The sequence below is a fragment of the Macaca fascicularis genome, chromosome Y (assembly GCF_037993035.2).
Source record: "Macaca fascicularis isolate 582-1 chromosome Y, T2T-MFA8v1.1".
Taxonomy (NCBI): domain Eukaryota; kingdom Metazoa; phylum Chordata; class Mammalia; order Primates; family Cercopithecidae; genus Macaca; species Macaca fascicularis.
The window spans coordinates 5062501-5081913 of NC_132903.1; the positions used below are offsets into that span (position 1 = coordinate 5062501).

General features: G+C 38.7%; 1 protein-coding gene across 13 annotated transcripts in view; it reads left to right on the forward strand.

The window, feature by feature from the left end:
- Nucleotides 1-19413, forward strand: part of LOC141409515 (thymosin beta-4-like) — a 211121-nt gene that overhangs the window by 124575 nt on the left and 67133 nt on the right. For 10 of the 13 annotated variants that reach the window (XR_012430472.1, XR_012430476.1, XR_012430471.1 and 7 more), the window contains one exon: nucleotides 8030-8092. Coding sequence is in view for 1 of the 13 variants with exons in the window: in XM_074030512.1 (XP_073886613.1) it covers nucleotides 8030-8091 (62 nt within the window). In the remaining 12 variants the exon portion in view is untranslated. Of the gene's footprint in view, nucleotides 1-8029; nucleotides 8093-14718; nucleotides 14871-19413 lie in introns of those variants that run through there. The other 3 variants (XR_012430484.1, XR_012430487.1, XM_074030512.1) reach the window with 1 other exon arrangement.

A 19413-nucleotide genomic window follows, 5' to 3' on the forward strand; every position in this document is an offset into this window, starting at 1 on the left:
TGCCTGCAGCCCAAATGGGCTCTGCTCTCTATTTTTGTAAGGCTCATGAGCTAAGAATAGTTTTTGCATTTTTAAATGATGAAAAAATTCAAAGAAACAGAACATTTTTTGACACATGACATTTATACAAAGTTTAAATTTCTGTCTGTCAGTTTGCTCAGGCTGCTGTAATAAAGTATCGCAAACAGTTTTGTTTAAACAATAGAAATTTATTGTCCTGCAATTCAATGCTGGAGACCAGAAGTGTGAAACTCAAGTGTCGCTGGGGTTGGTTCCCTGTGAGAGAGTTGTGAGGGAAGGATGTGTTTCAGCGTTCTCTTCTTGGCTTATAGACATTTTTCCTATGTCTTCACATCGTTTTCCCGCCATGGGTATCTCTCTCCGTGTCCAAATTTTTCTTTGTTATAAGGAGATCAGTAATTTGGTTAGAGCCCAACCTAAACACCTCATTTTAAGCAATCATATCTGCAAATAATCTGTTTCTAAATAGTATCATAGACCAGGGTGCTCAGGGTCCAACATATCAATTTTGGGGGGAACACAGTCATGTGTGACAGCATTTCTACATAAAATATTATTGGAGCACAGCCATACTTATTCACTTTTGTCTGGTCTATGGCTTATTTTGCACTATGCCAGCAGAGTCAAATAATTTCAGAGCAAACTGCATGGCCTGTGAAGATGAAAACCAGGATCTGTGGTATAATATCCAGAGCCCAGTGCAAAATAAGAATGCAAGTCCCCTTTGAAAAATTAAGAATGTGAAGACAGTGATGGCAAAGCATTAAACCAAGGTTTGGCCCCTTCTAAATGTGGGGCCCTGCGTGGCTGCAGTTTGCTCACCCACGAAGACTTCCCTGCCTAAAATTTCCACTATCTGGTCATTTACAGAAGAAAACAAAAATTGTTGGTCCTGCAATAAGAGCAGAGCTGGGAGTGAGAGCTTGGGCTTCAGGGGCATCAGCCTGATGCAGGACCACAGAGGCATCAGGCCTGAGTATAATCAAAAGATACCAAGAAACGAGGTTCATGTAATTTACCAAGGACTAGTGTTGGTTTAGTTCCTCTTTCTTCTTTCATCTTTGTAGAGTTTTCTGCGCTCAGCGTGTCCTTAATGGTCACTGCAGCTTGCTCCATTTCATTTGAGTGTTTTAAACCCTCTTTCCTGCAGCTTCCTGGAGAGGATGTGCTCCTGTTTGATGTCTGTCCCTTACAGTATGTGATTGTAGCACATGCACCCTGGCAGAAGGGCTAGTTGAAATGCAATGCTGTTGTTTTTAAGCTCTTAGAAGTAACAGTTCTAATTGGGATTTTGATCAAGTGTGCTTGCCATCTAAGCAGTCCAGGACCATCTGGGGCAAGGACCACATGGGGGTCGTGGGGAAGGTAGTTCTTTATTACCTTTGTTATGGCTACAATGCTTCCTGGCTACCTCTAGTGTTTGGACTTGTAGTCAAATGTAATCCTTCATTAAAATCAAACAGGCAACAACATTCCAAAAAGTCTTCGGTTACGGACTATATTCTGTCTTCCCTGCAAATTTAGATGTTGAAGTCCTAACCCCCAGTTGCTCAGAATGTGACTGTATTTGGAGTTAGGATCTTTAAAGGGGTAATTAAGGTAAAATGAAGTCATTAGGGAGGGCCCTGATCCAATAGGACTAGTGTCCTTATAAGATGAGGATATAGACATGCACAGATAGATGACCCTGTGAGGACACAGGGAGAAGACAGAGTCTACAAGTCCCGGAGAGGGGCCTCAGAAGAAACCAGCCCTGCCCACACCTTGATTTTTGACTTTCAGGCTCCAGGATTGTGGGAGAATCAATGTTGTTTATAAGGTACTCCATCTATGTATTCTGTGATAGCAGCCTGAAGTGGACTAAAACACTTCATAACAAGAGGAAATGAGGACACAGACACACAGAGAGGGACTAGCTGATGAAGACACAGGAAGAAGATGGTGTCTACAAACCAGGAGAGAGGCCTCAGGAAGAACCACCCTGCCCACACCTGGATCTCAAACTTCCAGCTTCCAGGGCTGTGGGAAAATAAATGTCTGTTGTTTAAGTGGCCCAGTCCGTGGGGCTTTGTTGTGGCATTTCTAGAAAACTAACCCATCCATCTATATCCTCATAATTTCTCACTTGGCTGCTCTGTATACTCCTGTATCCTGTAGTGTATTACTTCAAAATATCTTCTAGTTTGCACTGCTGTGGTTCTCTTGTCCTCCTATTTGCTGTTCTGCTTCGAGGACTGCCTCGGCCTGTAGCACTTTCTGGGCCAATAAAGCTTTATTTATTGTGACAAATATATATCAAAGATAGGCTACTTACAGGATACCCTATACATTCTTTAGGGCATGTATGCATAGGAAACATGAAGCCGACTTTGTGTTCTAAAGATTATAGCATAGTTTTGGGTTAAAGTCTGTATATATCTCTCTTGAAAAAAAATTTTTTTAAGTTATAGACAGGGTTTCACTGTGTTGCCCAGACTGGTCTTGAACCGCTGGCCTCAAGCAATCCTCCGACCTTGGCCTTTTTGAGGACTGGGATGACAGGCATAAGCCACCATCCCTGGCCATATTTCTTGGTCATAAGAACTATCTGTAGGAGAGAAGGAGGTAGAGAATAGAGCCAGGATGAAATGAATGAGGTGGGTTTTAGTCCCAGTCTGGCAAGCTGGATGACCTTGGGCATGTTGTTAAAGTTCATGATGCAAGTAAAGGTTAGTATTAATAACTCATGAAGTAGAAATATGTGCAAGGGTCATTCGGACTTCCGTCTGATGCCTAGTCAGGAGAAGGCAGAGGAATGGGGAATGCACCAACAAGCATAAGCCAGTCTCCCACTCCCCAAACAATGTCCAGATGTGTTCACCTGAGACCTTTTTTTGTGTGTGGAACAAGACAGTGTTGCCCAGAGAGCTGCCTCGGAAGTCATTTTCAGGGATGTGTTTCATGCTGTGTGCAGGAATGCAGCCACTTTTCCTCCATGCTGGCTCCCCTGTTTTCAGTGGGTATCAAGCTGATGTCTGCTCTTGTTCATGTTTTCCATGACATTCTAGTGCATTTCTGCCTAACTCTGCCATTCTTGAGAACCTGGCCAAAGTGTGAAAGTGTCCCTCCTCCAGCCTGCCATCTACTTTCTTTTTGCTTTTTGTTTTTGTGTTTAGAGAAAAAGCAAAACACAAAACACAGACATATATAGTGTAGAATTCAGGATATATGGTGTACCAATACTACTTTTTCACCCTATTTTAGTCCTCCTCCTTATTTTAAAATACAGGTATAGTTAGAAGATACACTGGAAGACAGAATATAGCTTGTAACAGTAGACTTTTTGGAATGCTATTACTTTTTGGAATGTTTGATTTTAATGAATGATTATATTTGACTAGTCCAAACACTAGAGGTAGCCCAGAAGGGTTGCAGCTGTAACAAAGGTAATAAAGAACCAGCCACCCCATGGGTGGATACAGTGACTCACACGTATAATCTCAGCACTTTGGGAGGCCAAGACAAGTGGATTACTTGAGGTCAGGAGTTTGAAACCCGCCTGGCCAACATGGAGAAACCCTGTCTTTAATGAAAATATAAAAATTGGTCAGTTGTGGTGGCACTCACTTGTAGTCCCAACAACTCGGGAGGATGACACCGTGCCCAGCTAGTGTTTTTGATTTTTAGTAGAGATAAGGTCTTGCTATATTGCCAAGGCTGGTCCTGAACTCCTGGCTCAGGTGATCCTCTTGCCTCAGCCTCCCAAAGTGGTAGAGTTACAGGTGTGAGCCACTGTACCTGGCCAGTAGTGCTTTATTTTACATACTTTCATAGATGTGTTGTGCTGAGATTACATTAGATAAACAGTTCTAAAAGTGGTCAATAATCTGTAAAGGTTCTAGGCTAAGTAAAAGCATACTTAGTATCTACCTGCCAAATGATGATATATGATTAGTTCTCTCAATCTACAAGTTTTTCTTTGAAATTTAAAGTGTTTCTTCATTGAAGTTGAAGAAGTAGCCTCAGAAGTAATGATTTTAGTCCATCATAATAAAACTTGAAAGCCTAAAACCTTTGCTAACTTTTTGGATAGCTGTAGGCAATACATGGTCATAGCACCTATATGTGTGATATGGAATAAATTCTAAAGTAATTGTCTACTGGAAGAGAGATGTGGGGTTGTCACAAGGTGAACTCAAAATTGAGGGTCAACCTGAGAGGCCACATGGGTTCTTGGTTTCATGCAGGGAGGAATTGAAGAGCAAGGCTGCATTGTGAAACAAGTTTATTAAAAGTGAAAACAAGTTTATTAAGAAAGTAAAGGAATAAAAGGGTGGCTGTGCCATAGGCAGAGCAATGGCATGGGCTGCTCGACTGAGTAAACTTAGATTATTTCTAGATCATATGCTAAGTAAGAGGTGGATTATTTATCAGTTTTCTGGAAAAGGGGTGGGGAGTTCTGGAACTGAGGTTTCCTTACCGTTTTAGACCATATAAGTTAGTTTCTAGACCTTGTCATAGCATTTGTAAACTGTCATGGTGTTGGTGGGAGTGTCTTTTAGCATGGAAATACATTATAATTAGTGCATAGTGAGCACACAGACAACCAGAAGTTCCTTTCATTGCCATCTTGGTTTTGGGAGGTTTTGGCTGGTTTCTTTACTGCATCCTGTTTCATCAGTGGGGTATTTGTGACCTGTATGTTGTGAAACCAGTCCTGCCAACCTCCTGTCTCATCCTGTGCCTAACCTCCTGCTAAGGCAGCACAGCAGGTCTTGGACCCATTTTACCCAGCCCCTGTTCAAGATAGAATCCTTTGGGTTCTCACATCTCTGGCAGGGCTGCTGTCTTTTATGTATCTTTTTAATTGTCTGGAGAAATAGGAAGTTTTTTCTTCCATATGAAGTGTGAGAGAAAATGTGTCATTGTTGTTTTCTCCTGCATCACTTAGCCTGCAAATATTTACTCAGATGATTGCATATACATTGTGTTATCAGAGAGATTTCATGGAAGATTATTAAAAGAAAATGTTGGCTCTCATTAATAACATTTTGAGAAATGACTTTAGATACTGCTGATTACTAGCTATTGGAAGTGAAGCAGGCATGCAATCAAATTGGAGCTTTAAATGAATTACATATACCGATGCTATACTTGGCAGCCAGATATTCTAGATTAAGAACAAAACAAGTGTGTTATGCATTGCTTTGATTAGCATTCCAGAAATATGCCTATTTGTGTAAGTGATATTTGTTTTGTATACAGCATTTGACTATTCCACAAGCTGCCAAGACCTTGGCTATGTGGGATTATGGAGTTTTCAAAGGCTTGAGACTTTTTGTGCTCTGATGTCTATAGTTGTGAAAATGCACCTGTATACACATGTAGCAGCATATTTTTATAATTTATATTTTTAGCAATGAGAGAAAACAAAAATCACATGCCTATTTTCAGACATTGTTAGCCACACAGCATTTAACAGTTTCTTTATGGAATAAATGTTTGTTCCTTGAGTGAAATGATAAAGACTTACTTTGCCAATGGCAGGAGTGCCATGTGTTCACTTCAGATGGTCTTGAGGAAGAATTCGGTCTAAGCGTACTTATTAAATAACCACTAAATATTTTTGCTTTGGAGCAAAGTCGATATAGCCGTAAGTAACAAAAGTAATTCTTTAAGGAACTCATAAGATATGTAAGTTGGATAAGTTTTTAAACAACGTTTCATTGCTACTAGAAAATTGGCTTTCGTTTGGGATTGCTATACTGGTTAAAAAAATTGTTTTTGAATATGCTTTGGAGAGGTAAGCACTGTAAGTTGGGACAGGCTCACGTACGTCTTGGAAAAAACTATTAAAGAGCTCAAAAATTTTAAAATTAAAATAATTAAAAATGAATTGTTCATATGCAACATTATTGACTATAGAATCTAAAATATTGTCATAAGAAATATATGCTATTAATGAAACTTATGTAAAGTAAAAAAGACACATTACTCCAAACAACAGTGGTCTGGGGATTGTTCATGGGCAGAGATTCAGCTACTTGCAAGATTACGTCTCTGTTATTTCACTTGGGAAATATCCAACAAACATTTATTCCATAAAGACGATGCTAAATGCAAATATCAAACTTGATGGTAGTTCTTTTTAAAGGTTAGTAAGCATCGGAATTTTCAGTAGAACTTGTTAAGAGAGGTTTCTGAACCCTGATCCCAGAAATTCTGATTGTAGATTGAGAAGAAGGCCCATGAGTTTTCATTTGAAATAAACTCCAAGAGGTGCCCATAATATCAGACACTGGTCATGCTTTGAGCAGTATTGTTATACAGAGTTGACAGTTGGCATGGGGCAGTTAGTTTCATACATATCTTTGATTTTAAAAATTGGCAATGGGTATTGAAAATAAGTTTCTTCATAGAGTCTTCCAGTGTATCTTCTAACTATATCTGTATTTTAAAATAAGGAGGAGGACTAAAATACGGTGAAAAAGTGGTATTGGTACACCACATATCCTGAATTCTATATTATATATGTCTGAAATTTAACTGGGAATTTCTACTGTAATTGGAAAATTTATCACCAATGAATATAATAATGAAATTTATTATTATAATAATGAAGATATATAATAATGAAAATAATCATGAATGTAGGAGAGCTAGGGCCATGCCTATATTTAGATGACTGACATTTTACTACATATGACTATTAATGTTTACAATTATAATTTACATTAAATATAATTTTGACAATCAAATCTCCATGCAAATGAATGTAACATTTTATTTTTTCAACCATGAGGCATAGCTACTATCAGGCACACACAGACATCACATATGTACACACATGTTATATATACTTTATATATTAAGTGTCTATATATTATATATACTATATGTAGCTATATATTATTTGTGTATATAGTTCATTTATTCAACAATCTTACTGTTTATTATTATAGTCATTCTTGAACAATGGAGTCTGGCTAGTGTCTTTGTTAATTAGGATGTATATAGTAATAAGTTATATACAGATGTGTGTAAGTAAACTTCATTTTCTGTTATGAAACTCTCATGTCAGAATCTAATAGATTTAGTCAATGTATTTTAATGGAGCGATTAAACTGGATTTATCCTAATGCTGTTGGATTCACTGAGATAAGGACCCAACTTAACAATACATATGTGCACATATATGTAGACATACATTTAATACAATGCATTTTCACGTAATCACTGGTAGAAGAGTATACAAAAAATAGCCCTATACTGAGTATTTAAAAGAAATGTTATATTAAGTATTCTGAGAAAAAGTTCCTTTGAAACAACAACCTTTGGAAAGTATTTCTTACTGAATAGAAAACATTTCTTGACCGGGTGAGGTGTCTCACACCTGTAATCCAGCACTTTTGGAGGCTGAGGAAGGGAGATCACGAGGTCAAGAGATCAAGACCATCCTGGCTAACACGGTAAAACCCTGTCTCTACTAAAACTACAAAATATTAGGTGGGCGTGGTGGTGGGTGCCTGTAGTCCCAGCTGCTTAGGAGGCTGAGGCAGGAGAATGGTGTGAATCCCGGAGGTGGAGCTGGCAGTGTGGTGAGTTTATGTCACTGCACTCCAGCCTGCATGACAGAGCAAGACTTCCGTCTCGAAAAAAAAACAAACAAAAACAAAAACAAAAAAAACCCCATGTATATGATGGATATGTATATGTATATGTATTTCTTACCCTAATTCCTCTGGCTGATGGTAAGAATCACTGCTTTCCCTATAAGTTTGTGCCAGGAGGTGTAACTTTTGCTTTTTAATTGTGTTGAAGTATGTTTTTGTTCTCTGTTTCATAATGACGCTTTTGCTCACGTTCATTTTATGCCAAGTGAAAAAGAGCAGGTGATTTGTTCAGTTTTCTAAACTAACCAGAATAAATGAGCATTGAAAAGCAACAATCACAGGTGAATTCATTTTCCCCCTTGGCTTTGTTTCTTTGTTTCCATGCTTCATTTATTTTTATTGTCCTTCTATTCTAGTGTCTGGAGCCCTGCAAGGAATCAGAGGACCTGAAGAAACACCAGTGCCAAAGCTTTTGTGAGGTAGGAGAATGTCAGTGGTACTTAAAACACTGGACCCAAATCTGACTGTGCTTACATGGGGTTATGGGTATGAATGGACCCTCTTATTCTTCTGCAGCTTTGGGAGTTCATTAACTGCAGGGGTGTGTGTGTGTGTGTGTGTGTGTGTGTGTGTATGTAAATTATTGTAAAAAGAATGGAGCCTTCTCAAAACCTGGCTACACACTGTGTGCATTATTGACTAACAAGACAAAAAATTTTATGATGTATGGAGGTAAGACTAGAAGCATTCTAAAGGTATAGACTGTCACCACCTTCCCACCTTACATCATAGCTATCTGAGAGATTTTCTGCATGCTTTTGAAATATACATGCCACTGGGGAGAAGAGACTCATATTACTGCTAATGGGGTTTCTCAAATATTTTCATCTCATTTTTCTCCCTTGGGGCTCCTCCCCATATACTGGGCTTTTAACTATACAGGAGAGAGACATCTTACTTCACCTGCCTATCAGTTAGATTAGTATCTCTTTATCCATCCATCCATCCATCCATCCATCCATCCATCCATCCATCCAGCTAGCCATCCATCCATCTATCTGTTTATCTATCTATCCACACATATCTATGTATGTATGTATGTATGTATCTATCCATCCATCCATCTCTCCATTCATCCATCCACCCTTGTATCCAGTAATTCACCTCTCTATCATCCTTATTAGGAGACTGTATAATGTTGTCCTAGAAGACAACTGTCTAAAATCACCAATAATGCAAAAAAGGGGAAGAGCTGCTTTACTGGACTCTCTTCCCCAGGGAATACAAGAGGCATAGGCCCTGACATAAGGCCAGGCAGACTGCCTGATTCCAAGGTTTCCAAGGACAGTGGGCCTGAGAATTATGAGAATTTGAAAGTTTTCGGGACCAGCAAAGAAAGAGTTGAAAGAGTCCACTTTGGCAGTCAGGAAAGTTTAGTTCAGGGTCTTGGCCAGAGGAAGTGCCCCCAACATCAGAATGAAATGATGTCATGGAGTATCTCTAAACAGAACTGGGGGGTGAAAGGGAACTCTTCCAAGGATCCAGAGACATTGGTCTGGTCTTCATCCACTACAGCAAATAATGTTATTGTAATCCCATGGCCTGTGTTTCACTCTCAATCTTATTCTGAGAAAATGACTGCAGAATTAGTACAATAATGACTTCATCAATATGTATTGTATGTAAAATATCTTCATAATCTTACATGACCTTTCCCATACTTCTGTAGTTAATCAGAGCAGACAGTAAGTCCCAAAGAGTTATGTGTGGAAGCCAGAAAGGACTGGGAAGTCGAGACTCCTTAAGGGAATGGCTTGTCCATAGCCAACCCTCCAGGTAGAAAATCTGGGTCTAAAACTTCTGTCTTCTGACCCCTCTCACTGATTGATTGTTGTTCCTGGTCTATTGCACTTGGCCAATCACCAGAGGTGATAGTGAGCCCCTTGAGACATAGAAAAGATGCGGCAGAAAGAAACAAAACTGATGATTTGCTGCAAAGACAAGGAGAGTGAGACCATCTCATGTTTTTTTTATGTGTTCTGCTTTTACTTTTTCTGTGCGCCCACTTTAACCATTTTAAAAAGATCTATTCATTCATTTATTCAACATGAACTTTTTGAATACCTACATCATCCCCTGCAGTTTGGTAGAGATATGGCTATAAACAAATCACACAAAAATTCCAGGCTTTTTGGGGCTTATTTTCTCTGCATAAAAGATCTCAGATGTGAATGAGGGGAACTTAAGTCTAATCCTAACTGCAAAATCAACTCACTCTATGAATTCAGTTAAATCCATTAACCTATGTCTTCAACCTCATTTCCAAATGAGGGATTTATCCTATTGGTCATGTACGGTGTTTATTAAAATAGATAATCAATGTCAATGCATAGTACAGAGCTTATCAAGCTGTACAAAAGTAACACAATGGTATTTGTATTATGTGTTATAGGCTTGTGGGTCACAGCTCTGTGAGGTATCTGAATCAACTATTGATTCTGAATTTTTGCCCACATTGGTAATCCTGGTCAACACAATTAGAGCAAACTCCCTACTGGAGTGACTATTGTGCTCTTAGCTTTTATTTTATATTCTATTCCATACATAAGCTATACATCCATATGCATGAAAAAATATATTTATAGAATCTTTTTTGTGTGTGTCATCCAGGCTGGAGTGCAATGGCCATTATTTTGTGATCTCCACTCACTGCACCTTCTGCCTCCTGAGTTCATGTGATTCTAGTGCCTTGGCCGCCCAAGTAGCTGGAATTACAGGCATGCACCACGATGCTCAGCTGATTGTTGTATTCTTAGTGGAGGCAAGATTTTGCTGTGTTGGTCAAGCTGGTCTCAAACTCCTGGCCTTAAGTGATCTGCTTACCTTGGCCTCCCAAAGTGTTGGGATTATAGGCATAAGCCACTCTTCCTGACTTGTTTATAGAATCTTGAGGAACAAGATGTTTGTTTTATAAATTTATTATGCCTAAATATCAATGACTCTGGGCTCATATTTTTACACACGATCACTGAGAAGGAAGATACAAGTGAAAGTCATTTGAAACCTTTCTCCCTGTAAATTCCAAATTCAAGAGCAGGTTTCTGTAACTACCATTCTCTGAGGTAACTGTGAGGTGTTCTGAACCAAATCCTGTTTATTAAAATGGGACTCAGGTGTTCAAATTGTAATCGCTTCTGGCAGGAAAAGTTAATTGAAACTTGAAATGTGGTGAAAACAGATGCCATTTAATGTGAGGAGTTTGTTGAGTTGCTTCAGCCCAACGGTTAAATAACTCAAGACTTGATGTTCCATTTTAGTGGCTTTGATTGTTTTTACATCCCTGTGTGTTTTCTGCATCTGTTTTAATCTGCAGTAAGTATCTGACTGTTGTGTTGAAGTAGGCTGAACCTTGAAAACACTGATGGCTGTTTCAGCATTTTTAAGCCTAGTCACTTATGGAGGCAGGTCTAATACAATCCTGTTCATCCTCCCCATTCTCACGTTATTTGTTAGGAATACATACAAATTGTCATGACTCCAATCGATGATTGTCAAAGTTTTCCCTTTGTAAAAGTTCACACTGAAAAGGGACTCTAGGTTACATTATTCTTTGACTGAAAGAGTTACCCTGTTAGATACGTTTATTTGCAAGGCAGTCCAGGTTTGTCTTTTAAGGTGTGGGTTTGCAAACCGTGACTTGCAAGCAAACTGAATTGCCTTTTATTTCATAAATAAAGCTTTGTTTGAATACAACTACAATGGTTTCTTTACATATTGTCCCTGACTGATTTTGTGTTACAACAACAGAATTGAGTAATTGTGACATTATATGGCCCTTGTGGCTGAGAATATCTATTATCTGGCCCTTTATAGAAAAAGTTTGTCAATTCCTGCTCCAAGAGAAAGAACAGGTGAGGACACAGTAGCTAATGACTGTAGTATCAGCCCTAGGGAAGCTGAGGCAGGAGGATTGCTTGAGGCCAGAAGTTCCGGATTGCAGTGAGCTATGATTATGTTATTGCATAATCTGGGCAACAGACTGAGACCCTGTCTCAAACAAACAAACAAACAAAAAACACATACCAAAGAACAGTCACAATTGTATTGCAAAATTCACCTAACCATTTAGATTATTGTTACTTCTTAATCTGTATTACCAGCACCCAAGCACCCACTTCTAAACATAAAGCATTGTTCTTGATAATTTTAATCACAAAATAAGTTTTCCTATGTGAAAGAGACTTTTGGAGACATGTTAACAGCAACATATCTAGAATTGGTTCATTTTGTTCTCAAATCCTGATCTCTTTCACTTCTCATTTGATTACCTATGCTTATATGTTACAAGGCAACTTTCTATTTTTAGGCTGATATCAGAGGTAATAATGTCATTTTTAAAAGAGGAAGTTAAACGTTTGTGTTAGAACAGTAATAAAATTAAGATATTTCAGCAGTCCTCTGGATTATATAGGTTTTTTTAATGTATCAATTTTTTGAACATGACATGTAATGATAGATACATAGACAGGCAGATAGATTCTGTTTCGTTGGTTTAATTTGTTAACTAACCATTATCACTGTTCTATTATTTTTATTATTTATTTATTTATTTTTTACCAAATCCAAAATGTACATTTTCCTAGATTGAAATACTCCTTTCTCCCACTTTCTTCTGTGAGCATTTACTGCTATAAATTTATCTCTACACACTGCTTCAGCTGTGTCCCAGAGATTCTGGTATGTTGTGTCATTGTTCTCATTGGTTTCAAAGAATATCTTTATTTCTGCCTTCATTTGGTTATGTATCCAGTAGTCATTCGGTAACAGGTTGTTCAGTTTCCATGTAGTCATGTGGTTTTGAGTGCGTTTTGTAATCCTGAGTTCTAATTTGATTGCACTCTGGTCTGAGAGATTGTTTGTTATGATTTCCATTCTTTTGCATTGGCTGAAGAGTGTTTTACTTCCAATTATGTGGACAATTTTAGAATAATTGTGATGTGGTGCTGAGAAGAATGTATATTCTGTTGATTTGGGGTGGAGAGTTCTGTAGATGTCTATTAGGCCCGCTTGGTCCAGAACTGAGTTCAAGTCCAGAATATCCTTGTTAATTTTCTGTCTCATTGACTTGTTTAATATTGACAGGGGAGTGTTAAAGTCTCCCATTATTAATGTGTGCAAGTCTAAGTCTCTTTGTAGGTCTCTAAGAACTTACTTTATGAATCTAGGTGCTCCTGTATTGGGTGCATATATATTTAGGATAGTTAGATCTTCTTGTTGAATTGTTCCCTTTACCATTACGTGGTACCATTGTGTGGCCTTCTTTGTCTCTTTTGATCTTTGTTAGTTTGAAGTCTGTTTTGTCAGAGACTAAGATTGCAATCCCTGCCGTTTTTTTCTTTGCTTTCCATTTGCTTGGTAAATACTCCTCCATCCTTTATTTTGAGGCTATGTGTGTCTTTGCATATGAGATGGGTCTCCTGAATACAGTACACCAGATGGCTCTTGACTGTTTATCCAATTTGCCAGTCTGTGTCCTTTACTTGGGGCAGTTAGCTGATTTACATATAAGGTTACTGTTATTATGTGTGAGTTTGATTATGTCATTCTAATGCTAGCTGGTTATTTTTCCCGTTAGTTCATGCAGTTTCTTCATAGTATTGATGGCCTTTACAATTTGGTATGTTTTTGCAGTGGCTGGTACTGGTTGTTCCTTTCCATGTTTAGTGATTCCTTCAGGAACTCCTGTAAGACAGGCCTGGTGGTGACAAAATCTCTCAGCATTTCCTTGTCTGTAAAGGACTTTATTTCTCCTTCACTTATGAAGCTTAGTTTGACTGGATATGAAATTCTGGGCTAACAAGTCTATTCTTTAAGAATGTTGAATGTTGGCTCCCACTCTCTTCTTGCTTGTAGTGATCTCTTGCAGAAACACAGAGAGATCACTGTTAGTCTTATCGGGCTTCTCTTTTGCCCTCAACATTTTTCACTCATTTTAACCCTGGTTAATCTGATGATTATGTATCTTGGGGTTGCTCTTCTTGAGGAATATTTTTGTGACGTCCTTTGTATTTCCTAAATTTGAATATTGGCCTGTCTTGCTAAGTTTGGAAAGTTCTCCTGGATAATATCCTAAAGAGTGTTTTACAACTGGTTCCATTCTCCCCATCACTTTCAGGTGCACTAATCACTCATAGATTTGGTCTTTTCACATAGTTCCATAGTTCGTGGAGGATTTGTTTGTTTATTTTTATTCTTTTTTCTCCAATCTTGTCTTCATGCTTTGCTTCATTAAATTGATCTTCAATCTCTGATATCATTTCTTATGCTTGATTGATTTGACTATTGATACTTGTGTATGCTTCATGAAGTTCTTGTGCTTTTTCAGCTGCATCAGGTCATTTATGTGTTCTAAACTGGTTATTCTAGTTAGTAATTCGTCTAACCTTTTTTCAAGGTTCTTAACTTTCTCTCATTGAGTTAAAATATATTCCTTTAGCTCAGAGGAGTTTGTTATTTCCCATCCTCTGAAGCCTACTTCTGTCAATTTGTCACAATCCTTCTCCACCCAATTTTGTTCCCTTGCTGGCGAGGATTTGTGATCCTTTGCAGGAGAAGAGGCATTCTAGTTTTGTAATTTTTTTCTTTCTTTTTTTTTTTTTTGAGACAGTATCTTGCAATGTTACCCAGGTTGGGGTGCAGAGGCTCGATCTCGGCTCACTGCAAACTCTGTCTCCCAGGTTCACACCATTGTCTTGCCTCAGCCTCCTGAGTAGCTGGGACTACAGGTGCCTACCACCATGCCAGGCTAACTTTTTTGTATTTTTAGTTTCACCATGTTAGCCAGGATGGTCTCGATCTCCTGACCTCGTGACCCACCCGTCTTGGCCTCCCAAAGTGCTGGGATTATAGGTGTGAGCTACCGTGCCTGGTGGTTTTTGGAATTTTCTGACTTATGCACTCATTTTTCCTCATCTTTGTGGATTTGTTCTTTGCCGTTGGTGGCCTTCAGATGGAGTTTCTGTGTGGACTTCCTTTTTGTTGATGTTGATGCTATTCCTTTCTGTTTGATAATTTTCCTTCTAACAGTGAGACCCCTCTGCGGCAGGTCTGCTCGAGTTAGCTGGAGGTCCACTCCAGATCCTGTTTCCCTGGATATCACCAGCGGAGGCTGCACAACAGCAAAGATTGCTGCCTCTTCCTTCCTCTGGAAGCTTCTTGGGCACCTGCCACATGCCAGCCAGAGCTCTGCTGTATGAGGTATCTTTCAACCCCTGTTGGGAGGTATCTCCCAGTCAGGAGACACAGGGGTCAGGGACCTACTTAAGGAGGCAGTCTGTCCCTTAACAGAGTTTGAACGCTGTGCTGGGAGATCCGCTGCTCTCTTCAGAGCCAGGAGGCAGGAATGGTTAAATCTGCTGAAGCTGTGCCCAAAGCTGATCCTTCCTGAAAGTGCTGTGTCCAAGGGATACAGAGTTTTATCTTTAAGTCCATACTGGGGCTGCTGCAATTCTTTCAGAGATGCCCAGCCCAGACAGGAGAAATCTAGAGAGGCAGTCTGGCTACTGTGACTATTTAATAAATGATGTTGGGAAAACTGGCTAGCCATATGCTGAGAACTGAAACTGGACCCCTTTCTTACACCTTATACAAAAACTAATTTAAGATGGATTAAAGACTAAAACATAAGACCTAAAACCATAAAAACTCTAGAAGAAAACCTAGGCAATATGATTCAGGACATAGGCATTGGCAAAGACTTAGGCATGGGCAAAGACTTCATGACTAAAACACCAAAAGCAATGGCAACAAAAGGCAAAATTGACATACGGGATCTAATTAAACTAAAGAGTTTCTGCACAGCAAAAAAAAAGCTATTATCAGAGTGACCAGGCAGCCTACAGAATGTGAGAAAATTTTTGCAGGCTATTCATTTGACAGAGGGCTAATATCTAGAATCTACAAAGAACTTAAACAAATTTACAAGGAAAAAACAAACAACCCATCAAAAAGTGGGTCAAGGATATGAACAGACCCTTCTCAAAAGAAGACATTTATGCAGCCAACAAACATATGAAAGAAAGCCCATCATCACGGGTCATTAGAGAAATGCAAATCAAAACCACAATTAGATACCATCTCATGCCACTTAGAATAGTGATCATTAAAAACTCAGGAAACAATGATGCTAGAGAAAACGTGGAGAAATAGAAATGCTTTTACACTGTTAGTGGGAGTGTAAACTAGTTCAACCTTTGTGGAAGACAGTGTGGCAATTCCTCGAGTATCTAGAACCAGAAATACCATTTGACCCAGCAATCCCATTATTGGGTATATACCCAAAGGATTATAAATCATGCTGCTGTAAAGACACATGCACACGTATGTTTACTGCAGCACTGTTCACAATAGCAAAGAGTTAGAACCAACCCAAATGCCCATCAGTGATAGACTGGATAAAGAAAATGTGGCACATATACACCATAGAATACTATGCAGTAATGTAAAAAGGATGAGTTCATGTCTTTTGCAGGGACATGGATGAAGCTGGAAAACCATCAATCTCAGCAAACTAACACAGCAACAGAAAACCAAACATTACATGTTCTCACTCATGAGTGGGCGTTGAACAATGAGAACACATGGACATAGGGAGGGGAACATCACACACTGGGGCCTCTTGGGGTGTGGGGGACTGGAGAAGGGATAGCATTAGGAGAAATACCTAATGTAGGTGATGAGTCAGTGGGTGCAGCAAACAACCATGGCATGTGTATACCTATGTTACAAACCTGCACATTCTGCATATATATCCCAGAACTTAAAGTATAATAAAAAAAGAAAAATAAATCTTCCCTTCTTATAATCAATGGAACCTTAAATTTTAGCTGGCAGTCTTTTCTTTCTCATTCTTAATGATCTTAGTTTTGGTGAAACTTGGTATATAATTGTTTATGACTTGCCTCCTTACTGAATAAAACACTCCCATTCTTTGATTTTGACGTTTCTGATTCATGGCATCTCAACCCTAAAAACTCAGTGGATGTCAACACTGGGTAAAACAACTGATAAAATAGCTGTCTTCTTTGATTTTGATGTTTCTGATTCATGACATCTCAATACTAAGAACTCAGTGGATGTCATGATTGGAAGTATGCAGTACGTGTTGGGGTCATAGAAAAGTGAAACGTCATTGGCTTCAGGGATTAATCAAGGCTCAAAATATAAGTTGTTTTGCATCAATATGTGTCCTGAGATATGCAGTCTTTCTCTGCCTGGAAATAGGAAGCAAAAGGAGGTTTTCATTTTACTACATGTATAATTATCAAGTAATCTCTTTTGTGATTTTTGCTTTTTGAATTGTCTTTCAGACTTACAGATTTAATTTCCATTGACAGTCCTTGGAAGAAGTTAGATGTGCAATCTTTAGGTATGCTTGATGGACAAAGAAACTGATACACAAGGAGAAGGGATTTATATGCCCAGTATCACATAGTTGGTTAGTGCAGTATAATATCTAAAATCCAAGTGGTGTAGCTTCTAATTACGTTTCTTTTCTGCTGTATTTGGTTTTCCCTCCTAAACCTATTCTATGTCACAGCACACACAGTATAGGATGAAGTTTTACATTCTTCATCAGGATATAAAAGATGAACCTATGTTGAATGTAAAGTTCTTGGCCTGATCATCCCTGCTTTGACAGGCTTACCCTTAAAAGACACATAAGTTTAAGTGGTTCACAATCATAATTAATTAATGGCACTTCAAGGAAAGAAGGAAGACTTAAGGAAATATTCCAATACTACTGAAAAGAGAACTCAGAAAGTAGGAGGGCTAACATGATCCTCTCTCCTATATAGGGATTTCTTGCACTCAAAACTTTTTTATCTCGTCACTGCTCCGCAACCTTTTTTTTTTTTTTTTTTTTTTGAGGTGGAGTCTCCCCCTATTGCCCAGGCTGATAGTGAAATGGCCAGATCTCAGCTCACTGCAACCTCTGCTCCCGGGTTCAAGCGATTCTCCTGCCTCAGCCTCCCGAATAGCTGGAATTACAGGTGGTGCAGCACCAAGCCTGGCTAACGTTTTTATATTTTTAGTAGAGACGAGGATTCATCATCCTGGTCAAGATGATCTCGAGCTCCTGGTCTTGTGATCTACACTGCTCAGCTTCTCAAACTGCTGAAATTACAGGCATGAGCCACTGCTCCTAGCCCACAACCTTGTTTTATGCCTTAAAATTTAGAGTGATAATTAAATGCATCCCTTTAGGAATTGGAACAGAACCTCTACCTGCCTGGATATGTCTATAAAGTAGTTGAAGGTCTTGAAGGAAGCTGATGAGAGCTAAACATGAAAGGGACATAATATGCCCCAGATATGTTTTGGGGTGGAAAAGGATCAACACATATAATTTAGTACCATTTAGCAATCTTTTGCTTTAGCATATCAGAACAATAGCGCCCCCAGTTAGAATACACTTGTAAAGTGGAAATAAAGATGAACTTTGTTGCTATTCTTTAAAAACAGAGGAATGTCTTTTCTTTTTGGCAGATGATGGTATACTACAGCCTTAAAAGAATAAAGTTAGATTTGAATGCCATGTTCTAGGAGTCATAGATAAGATCACCTGTATTTGTTTGAGAATCCTATTAATGAATTATCCCGGATTCATTAAAATGGAATCCAAACTGAAAGATGGACTCAATTTTTATAGCAAGATGACGTGCTATTTGGAAATATTTTCCTATGAGCACTATAGTATGGCTCTTAGGTACTTTGTTTTAGGGTAGTTGTCAATTCTTTAGGGACACTAAAATGGCACTTGCAGTAGTATGGCTAGTGGGTGAGACACTTGGGCTTTTTCTTCTAGTCGGTACAATCTGATTCACTGAGCAAATGAGAGATGGTCATGGCTCAGTCAAGGGTGGTCATGGTGACAGGTTGCATATGCGGAATGAGAGAAAGAGTTGAATAAATACTGTCGCCAGGGCTTTTGTCCTTAAAAACTAGGGTAAGAAAGTTGGAATATATGAGATGTGGAATATGTGTCAGACTCAGATAGCTTCAGGGGTCGGGTGGGGAGAAAATATAGACCAGAAGTTTGCTGTTGAGTGTGGTATATTTCTGATGCAAATGGACATCAGTGTGAGATGTACTGTAGGCAAATAGCCACAGGAGTTTGGAATTTAGGTGAGAATTATTGGGAAATAGAACAAATGCCATGAATGATGGTACTGTTTCATAAAACTCAATGAGGTAACAGAAAGAAAACAGGTCTTTGAGTTAAAATCACAGCAACATAAGAGGGATGGGGGGAAGAAGAAGGAGACCAAGAGACGCCAATAAGGTGGGAGAAAACACAGGGCAGTGTGGTGTTCCGATAGCCAAATGATGAAAGCTTTTCAAGAAGAAAGAGGTAATCAGTTGCGTCAAATACTGCAAGAACATGGAGACTTTAAATTTGATCATTGGATTCTGCAACAGGGAGCTCGTTGTGGACTTTGACAAAAGCAGTGTTATTGGATGGCAGAAGAAAATGCCTATGGATTTTTATAATTGTTATGAGATTTTCTTTGCCAACCACTATATGATGGGTGCAATCTGCATTGTATCAAATTGTATAGTTCTGGAACATAAAGTTTTTTTTTTCCTTTTTTAAGCACTGAGACTCAGTTTTCATGTAATTTTTATATTACTCCAGGGAGTATCAAATTATTCTAGACTCAGTTGTAGAAGAATTGATGAGTTGTGAAAATTTATGGGACCAAGACTGGAGATTATTCAGAATGATTTAAAGACCTAA